Source organism: Oncorhynchus tshawytscha, linkage group LG08, assembly GCF_018296145.1.
Source record: "Oncorhynchus tshawytscha isolate Ot180627B linkage group LG08, Otsh_v2.0, whole genome shotgun sequence".
NCBI lineage: Eukaryota > Metazoa > Chordata > Actinopteri > Salmoniformes > Salmonidae > Oncorhynchus > Oncorhynchus tshawytscha.
The window spans coordinates 42,939,372-42,948,888 of record NC_056436.1 but is presented as its reverse complement, the minus strand read 5'-3'; the positions used below and the strand labels follow the sequence as shown (position 1 = coordinate 42,948,888).

Below are 9,517 nucleotides of genomic sequence, written 5' to 3'. Positions count from 1 at the left end.
GCCATTTACATGCTCGCTCAAAACTTCAAATCTAATCAAATTTTAATTTTATTTTAAGACATCTGTGGCATTGTGCCAAAACTGTACATTTCATTTTATTTTTTACATTTATTTATCCGTTATTTTACCAGGTAAGTTAACTGAGAACACGTTCTCATTTACAGCAACGACCTGGGGAATAGTTACAGGGGAGAGGAGGTGGATGAATGAGCAAATTGTAAACTGGGGATTATTAGGTGACCGTGATGGTTTGAGGGCCAGATTGGGAATTTAGCCAGGACTGCGGGGTTAACACCCCTACTCTTACGATAAATGCCATGGGATCTTTAATGAACTCAGAGTCAGGACACCCGTTTAACGTCCCATCCGAAAGACGGCACAATACACAGTGCAGTGTCCCCAATCACTGCCCTGGGGCATTTGAATATTTTTTAGACCGGAGGAAAGAGTGCTTCCTACTGGCCCTCCAACACCACTTCGAGCAACACCTGGTCTCCCATCCAGGGACTGACCAGGACCAACCCTGCCTGGTATGCAGGGTGGTATGCTGCTGGCTAGAGTGGCATTTTATTGTCCCCAGCACAAGGTGCACCTGTGCAATGATCATGTGGTTTAATCAGCTTCTTGATATGCAATACCGGTCAGGTGGATGGATTATCTTGGCAAAGGATAACATGTTCACTAACAGGGATGTAAACAAATTTGTGCACAAAATTTGAGAATTCAGATTTGTGTGTGTATGGAACAATTCTGGGATCTTTTATTTCAGCTCATGAAACATGGGACCAACATTTTTCATGTTACGTTGATATTCAGTTCAATATATTTACTGATAAATTACATGGTAATGTCGTATACAGCAACAACCTATTAAGTGCTTGTTTGTTTGAGGTTCATTACCAAAAACAAGTAGGCATCGTTTGATACTAGAGGTAACAATGTTGTTTCCAATTGTGTTGATTTCCAAAGAAATTATCAGAAGGTGCCCGCTGTTATCATGCAAATTCTTAGCAAATACCCTGTATATACAGCCAAGGTACTCATTGTGTATTTATATCTCATGGTATTACCTTTTTTTTTCTTTCTGAATTGTTTGGAAGAGCCCATAAGGAAGCTCTTAGTCTACACCTGTGGTTTACAAAGAATGTGACAAATACAATGAGAGTTTTACCACAACCTTGTCAACACTTTTCTCATCACTTTTTTCAGCAATGAATGCAAAACTAAAGTCCCAGACAAATATCAATACAAATTTCATCAATAAGTGTAATGTCATTTTATTGACAGTTTCATCATCACATAGGACATCACAACACACACAGCTGGAGAAGACACCCCCCAACAGACCTCATCATAAGCTGCCCCCCAGCTTACTCTGCACCCGGCCGGGTCGCTCTACTTGCCTGGGTGGGTGGGTGGCTGGGGTGGGGGGGGGTGGACTGAAGATGGTCTTTGACCCTTTGAAGGACCCTTTTTGGTTACAGGTAGAACTGTTTTTGGATCCATGTAGAACCCTTTCCACAGAGGGTTCGACATGGAACCCAAAAGGGTTCTACCTGAAACCAAAAAGGGCTCTTTCTCCCTGGAACCACAATGGGTTCTCCTATGGAGACCTAACCCTTTTGGAACCCTTTTGTTCTAAGAGTGTAGGACAATGGCTACTTGAAATAGATCATGAAACTTTTATCAAATGTATGCGTTCATCATTTGTTCTTTACAGCAGTCGCTTGCTCAGTCACCAGTGAGGATCGCTATTGCTCCATCAGAATATATTGAATCAATTTACACTGAGTGTACAAAACATTAGGACATGGATTGATCAGGTGAATCCAGGTGCAAGCCATGATCCCTCCTTGATGTCACTCGTCAAATACACTTCAGATGAACGGGAGGAGACAGGGTAAAGAAGGATTTTTAAGCCTCAAGACAACAGAGACATGGATTGTGTATTGCCATTCAGAGGGTGAATGCGCATAAGTTTGAAGTGCCTTTGAACAGGGTATGGTAGTAGGTGCCAGGCACACCGGTTTGAGTGTGTCAAGACCAGCAATGCTGCTGGGGTTTTCACACCCAACAGTTTCTAAGTGTGTATCAAGAATGGTCCAGCACTCAAAAGGACATCCAGCCAACTTGACAACTGTGGGAAAGCATTGGGGTCAACATGGGCCAGCATTCGACACCTTGTAAAGTCCATGCCGAAGAATTGAGTCTGTTCTGTTGCAAAAAGGGAAGCAACTCAATAGTAGGAAGGTGTTCCTAATGTTTTGTACCATCAGTGTATTCAAGATGCATTGGACAAACACAAGCACGTACGCGCACACACACTTGGGAACACATCTTGGAACAGTCTTCAATGTTAACCTCAGATTAAAATGAATAATTGTCTTTGATCTATAATAACAATTTTCATAATGTGGCAAGATCGGACCTTATTCTGTGCAAAAATACATACAATCTAAGTTTAAAAACGCCAATACATCTTGTTACATGACATTTAAAATTCTATGTACATAACAGGCATAAAGCACATAGATATCATTTACCTGTAAAATCTCCTTTAAAATCTGCAATAATAGAAAACTAAGACAGCCCATAATATCCCATGAATACAGTATATATATATATATATATATATCTATCAATAGAGTGATACTTGGCAAAATTGTTCGTTTTTTGTTATATGAATACCGAATTCAGGTTTGGATAGACAAAGCCCGTCTTTCCTATCAACAAAAACCAAGCAAAAATCCTGAGGGGCCACACATAGGTCATATGGTTGGGAAAAACACCAGGCCCTTATAATAATCATTGATGGAAACTAGAAAAACCATCATCAGATCAGTCCATTGGTGTCTCATATGTAGAAGTAATTATCTGGGCTAGCTTGACTAGCTATGTCGGCTGTGTTGCTGCTCTGCTGGTCTGTGCTGCTCTCAGCAGTCGATGACTGTTCGGACTGTGGCTCTACATCCAAGTCACCCACATTCTTCACCGGGCCTGACAACAACGGCTCCGCATCCACCAGCATCTCCCCGTCACTAAGGCTCAGTCCACACACACACCCCCCCGTCTCCACAGCGACCTGCTTCCCGGGCGACGGTTCGGGGGGTGTGTCCTGGTCCTCTTTATGCCCCACCCTTGCCGTGGCTACAGCTTTAGCCCGTTGGACAGCCAGTTTCTCGATCACCAGGTGAAGGTCTTCGTTATGTTCTTTCCAATGGCGGTACTTTTGCGACGTCAGATCAGAGTCCTCCAGAACCTTGTTAATGAGTTGGAGCTCCGCCTCTTTATCCTAGAAGCACATTCAGAACAGACGGTCATTCACATCATAATAGTAAATGAAATGTTTATATTAGTACACTATAATGAGGGTCAGGAGTTTTCCCTGGCTACGTGAACTGGGGCCAGGAGTTTTTCCAGGTGAAGTCACACAGACCGGGCCATACCTCCTGCTGCTATGCCTGTTCCTTTCACAACATTCTAGGTCATGGGGAAAACCACTTGTGGAAAGAGATCTTCTTTCAAAGACAACCCAATTTAGAAACGGCTCAAATTGTATGAAAGAGAACAAATTAAGACAACAATAAGAGCATACCATTGGTCAAAAGTGAGACTACTTGTGGATACAATCCCCATATAGGTCACTTATACAAAAGCGTTCAAATAAGGAGTACACATAAGTAGCGATGTGGGTCAAGTTCAGGGGACACTGCTTAGCTGAAGAGGCTCTGAACTCGGAGGGTCGACCCGAACCTTGAGGGTGCTCTGCAGCACGCGGAGCGTGTGGGCCTTCTCGTTGATGACCGGGTTCTTGTTGCGCCGGATGAAAGACTTGCGGAAGTGGTCGTGAGTTGTGAGCTTGTCGCTGCCAATCAGGGACACGCCACCCTCATTCAGCCGGTGGAACAGCACGCCCATCTCATCCTCCGGAGCTCCTGGGGAGAGAGAGGGAGAGAGAGGGGTAGAGAGAGAGAGATGTAGAGAGAGAGAGATGTAGAGAGAGAGAGATGTAGAGAGAGAGAGAGACGTAGAGAGAGAGAGACGTAGAGAGAGAGAGAGGCCTTTTGTCTTTCTTTAATGATACATCCTCATTTCATTAAAACTGCACCACCCCACCCCCACCCCTCTTTAAAAACAAATATTCCCTGTGCTGCATACTCACCTTGCCCTCTACCTCATGATACAAAACAAAATCCCACATCACTATATCCAAAACCTCACCACTTCTTCCGTCCTTTTCCTGCCTAACTTTGAAAAAAAAAAAAAAAAAAAAAAAAACATTGGGTACCGCTAAACTAACACTTTTGGCATTGTATTTTGTCATGCTTTCGACACCAATAAAACTTATTGAGAAAGAGGGGGGCTTATTATATATCATGACACAAAGGAGGCAGACAAATAAACACATTATAGAATCCCTGGTGGCACAATTTGAAGACACTGGGGAGAGACAGGCAGACAACAGCCATGATGAAGCTGGCGAAGCCCCCAGAACATTGGGGCCATCTGGTAGAAATGAAAACGTATCCATCAATGGAACCCCCTATAGGCCTATATGACTCTCTTCTTCCACCTTGTGGTGAAACAGAAGTGTTGCGCTCCACCATACAGTACCTGGGCTTCTGCTGCGCCCTGTGGATGGACCAGGAACGTGCATCTTGTCCTTCTTCTCTTTGTCCTTGCCCTTGTCCTTGCCCTTCCTGGCCCGAGGCAGTGTGTTAGACAGGGTTTTCTGGTGTCCATCAAACACAACACATTAGATTAGTATGGAACATCACTTGCTTTTTTTTAATGAGTGGATGGAGGGAGGGAAAGGGCTAGAGAGTGAGAGTGATAGAGAGAGCGAGAGAGCACGAGTAACCAGAAACAGAGAACAGGTAAGTGTGGCAGACTTAGGGAGAGTTCTGACTTGGACCTCTATTCTACGGCATTACTAGAGCCAATATTTTTTTCCTGAGCATGTCCTCTGACGAGAAAAAACTGAGTCGGTTAAGAACAAATTGTTATTTTACCGGTACGATGATGGCCTGGCAAGTAACAAGAGACAAAAAAAACAAATCAAATAAGAAGAAGAATAGTACAGTGCAGAATAAGACAGACAACAAAACACAAAAAGACAGAAACAATGCATGTGTTTGTGTGTGGTTCTCCTCACCGTGTAGATCTTGTTTCTGTGTGGAGAAGGAGAAGACCCCTCATCTTCTGACTCGGTCTCACTGTAACAATCTGTCCATAAAGACAAAAAAATAAATCAATCAACCTTAGCATTATTATTATTATTTCCAGTTGTCCATACCAGCTGTCCAGACAATTGCGCTTACAACGCCACGGGTCGTGGGTTCGATTCCTGCTGGGGACACCGATACGGGAAACAATGCATGCACACACGACTGTTAGTGGCTTTGGATAACAAACGGTCAGCTAAATGGCATACATTATTATTAATATATACGGTGCATTCGGAAAGTATTCAGATCCCTGGACTATTTCTACATTTGGTTACGTTACTGCCCTACTCTAAAATGGATTTGAAAAAAATATATATCGACCCACAATACCCCATAACGACAACGCAAAAACAGGTTTTTAGAACATGCTTCAAAATGGACGTATTAAAAATGAAATGCCACAGTCTGTAAAGCTGTCAAGGCAAAGGGTACTTTGAAGAATCTCAAATATAAAATAAATGTAGATTTGTTTAACACTTATTTCAGTTACTACATGATTCCATGTGTGTTATGTCATAGTTTTGATGTCTTCACTATTATTCTACACTGTAGAAGATAGTACAAATAAAGAAAAAAACCTTTTGACTGGTACTAGGTATATATATACACATTATTTTATCTATGTATTTGTTTTATAACAGACAATGATGAGATGACCTATGGGAGGAGGTCAGAGACCTGGCAGTGTGGTGCCAGGACAACAACCTCTCCCTCAACGTTAGCAAGACAAAGGAGCTGATAGTGGACTACGGGAAATGAAGGGCCGAACACGCCCCCTTTCACATCAACAGGGCTGTGGTGGAGCGGGTCGAGAGTTCCTTGGTGTCCACATCACCAACAAACTATCATGGTCCAAACACACCAAGAAAGTTGTGAAGAGGGCACAACAAAACATTTTCCTCCACAGGAGACTGAAAAGATTTGGCATGGGTCCCTAGATCCTCAAACAGTTCTACAGCTGCACCAGTGAGAGCATCATGGCCGGTTGCATCACCGCCTAGTATGGCAACTGCTCGGCATTCGACCGTAAGGCGCTACAGATGGTAGTGCGTACGGCCCAGTACATCACTGGGGCCAAGCTTCCTGCCATCCAGGACCTATATACTAGGCAGTGTCAGAGGAAGGCCCAAAGTCGTAGACTGTTCTCTCTCTCCTACCGCACGGCAAGCGGTACCGGAGAACCAAGTCTAGGTCCAAAAGGCTCCTTAACAGCTTTTACCCCCAAGCCACAAAACTGCTGAACAATTCATCAAAATGGCCAACCGCACTACTTGCATTGACACCCCACTTTGTTTTTACACTGCTGCTACTAACTGTTTATTATTTATGCATAGTCAGTTTACCCCTACCTAAATGTAGAAATTACCTCGACTAACCTGTACCCCGGCACATTGACTCAGTACCAGTATAGATTGTTGTACCGTTATTGTTATTTTATTGTGTTAATAATAATAATAATAATAATAATAATAATACAAGTATTATTATTGAATTTTTTAACTTTAGTTTATTTAGTAAAAACAAAACTATTTTTTAAAAACTGCATTGGTTAAGCGCTTGTAAGTAAACATTTCACGCTAAGGTCTACACCTGTTGTATTTAGCACGTGACAAATAACATTTGATTTGATTATTGTATATACATATATACAGTTGAAATCAGAAGTTTACATACACTAAGTTGACTGTGCCTTTAAACAGCTTGGAAAATTCCAGAAAATTATGTCATGGCTTTAGAAGCTTCTGATAGGCTAATTGACATCATTTGAGTCAATCGGAGGTGTACCTGTGGATGTATTTCAAGTTCTACCTTCAGACTCAGTGCCTCTTTGCTTGACATCAAGGGGAAATCAAAAGAAATCAGCCAAGACCTCAGAAAAAAATTGTAGAGCTCCATTGCAGAGCTCCACAAGCTCCGTCTGGTTCATCCTTGGGAGCAATTTCCAAACGCCTGAAGGTACCACGTTCATCTGTACAAACAATAGTATGCAAGTATAATCACCATTGGACCACGGGAACCGTCATACCACTCAGGAAGGAGATGGTTTGTCTCCTAGAGATGAACGTACTTTGGTGCGAAAAGTGCATATCAATCCCAGAACAACAGCAAAGGACCTTGTGAAGATGCTGGAGGAAACCGGTACAAAAGTATCAATAGCACAGTAAAACGAGTCCTATATTGACATAACCTGAAAGGCCGCTCAGCAAGGAAGATGCCACTGCTCCAAAACCGCCATAAAAAAGCCAGCCTATGGTTTGCAACTGCACATGGGGACAAAGATCATACTTTTTGGAGAAATGTCCTCTGCTCTGATGAAACAAAAATAGAACTGTTTGGCCATAATGACCATCGTTATGTTTGGAGGAAAAAGGGGGAGGGTTGCAAGCCGAAGAACACCATCCCAACCGTGAAGCATCATGTTGTGGGGGTGCTTTGCTGCAGGACGGACTGGTGCACTTCACAAAATAGACGGATTCACAAGGAAGGAAAATTATGTGGATATATTGAAGCAACATCTCAAGACATCAGTCAGGAAGTTAAAGCTTGGTCGCAAATGAGTCTTCCAAATGAACAATGACCCCAAGCATACTTCCAAAGTTGTGGCAAAATGGCTTAAAGACAACAAAGTCAAGGTATTGGAGTGGCCATCACAAAGCCCTGACCTCAATCCTATAAAAAAAATTGTGGGCAGAACTGAAAAAGCATGTGCGGGCAAGGAGGCCTACAAACCTGACTCAGTTATACCAGCTCTGTCAGGAGGAATGGGCCCATATTCACCCAATGTTTGACCAAATGTTTGACTCAAGTTAAACAATTTAAAGGCAATGCTACCAAATACTAATTGAGTGTATGCAAACTTCTGACCCACTGGGAAATAAAAATAAAATAAATAAAAGCTGAAATAAATAATTCTCTCAACTATTATTCTGACATTTCACATTCTTAAAATAAAAGTGGTGATCCTAACTGACCTAAGACAGGAATTGTGAAAAACTGAGTTTAAATGTATTTGGCTAAGGTATATGTAAACTTCCGACTTCAACTGTATCTAAATCTAATCTCTCTCTTTTTTTTTAAACACATTTGTTTGGTTACCCTGACAAAGATAAGCAAAATCATGGAGAAACTCCATTTAAACTAGTCCAGTAGTAGGCTGGGAAACCAGCCTCTAATGTATTTTTTGATTTGGCTACTGTCAGGGACAACGGTAAGATGGAAAATGGTGACAAAATACATATCTTCATCCAATCAAAATCTCAAGATTTCATGTAAAGCTTCTCCTACCCTCTTCGCTGTCCGGTGGCCCTTTGTGGAACTTCTTGTGTTTTTGGATGGCTGAAATCAGACAGTTGATCCACCTGCAGAGGAAGAGACAGCATTCACTCCAGGGCTTGTATTCATTAAGCTATTAGGAGTACTGATCTAGATGGAAAGGTCAACTGCTGTATTATCTAAATGCTGAGTGAGTGTGGGCGGTGGAGAGAAACAAAATGGTGTAGTTTGAGGCCAAGTGGTGTAGAGTGATGCGGTGCTGGAGATGGGGGTGTGAGCAGGTGGGTCTGGGCAGGGGTAATGTTGTGTATGTTCGAGTGCGTCTGTATGTTGTCGGTTGTACAGTTGAAGTCGGAAGTTTACATACACCTTAGCCAAATACATTTAAACTCAGTTTTTCACAATTCCTGACATTTAATCCTAGTAAAAATTACCTGTCTTAGGTCAGTTAGGATCATCACTTCATTTTAAGACTGAAATGTCAGAATAATAGTAGAGAATGATTTATTTCAGCTTTTATTTCTTTCATCACATTCCCAGTGGGTCAGAAGTTTACATACTCAGTATTTAGTAGCAATGCCTTTAAATTGTTTAACTTGGGTCAAACATTTCAGGTAGCCTTCCACAATAAGTTGGGTGAATTTTGGCCCATTCCTCCTGACAGAGCTGGTGTAACGGAGTCAGGTTCGTAGGCCTCCTTGTTCGCACAAGCTTTTTAAGTTCTGCCCACAAATTCTCTATTTTCTAGGATTGAGGTCAGGACTTTGTGGCCACTCTAATACCTTGACTTTGAGGTCCTTAAGCCATTTTGCCACAACTTTGGAAGTATGCTTAAACTTCCTAACTGATGTCTTGAGATGTTGCTTAAATATATCCACGTAATTTTCTTCCCTCATGATAGCGTCTATTTTGTGAAGTACACCAGCCCGTTCTGCAGCAAAGCACCCCCACCCCCCTTTTTCCTCCAAAACATAATGATGGTCATTATGGCCAAACAGTTATATTTTTGTTTCATC

At 42.2% G+C, this 9,517-nt stretch overlaps 1 protein-coding gene across 2 annotated transcripts in view; it reads right to left on the bottom strand.

Moving 5' to 3' along the window:
* Window positions 1–2,267: 2,267 nt before the first annotated feature.
* cnksr1 (connector enhancer of kinase suppressor of Ras 1) overlaps window positions 2,268–9,517 on the bottom strand; it is an 83,281-nt gene continuing 76,031 nt past the window's right edge. The window contains exons 17-22 of one of the 2 annotated variants that reach the window (XM_042325564.1): window positions 8,514–8,587; window positions 5,156–5,226; window positions 5,013–5,027; window positions 4,615–4,732; window positions 3,754–3,935; window positions 2,268–3,292 (exon numbers count right to left, since the gene is read on the bottom strand). In XM_042325564.1, coding sequence (XP_042181498.1) covers window positions 2,855–3,292; window positions 3,754–3,935; window positions 4,615–4,732; window positions 5,013–5,027; window positions 5,156–5,226; window positions 8,514–8,587 — 898 coding nt within the window. In that variant the 3' untranslated portion in view covers window positions 2,268–2,854. The remainder of the gene's footprint in view (window positions 3,293–3,753; window positions 3,936–4,614; window positions 4,733–5,012; window positions 5,028–5,155; window positions 5,227–8,513; window positions 8,588–9,517) is intronic. The other variant, XM_042325565.1, reaches the window with a different exon arrangement.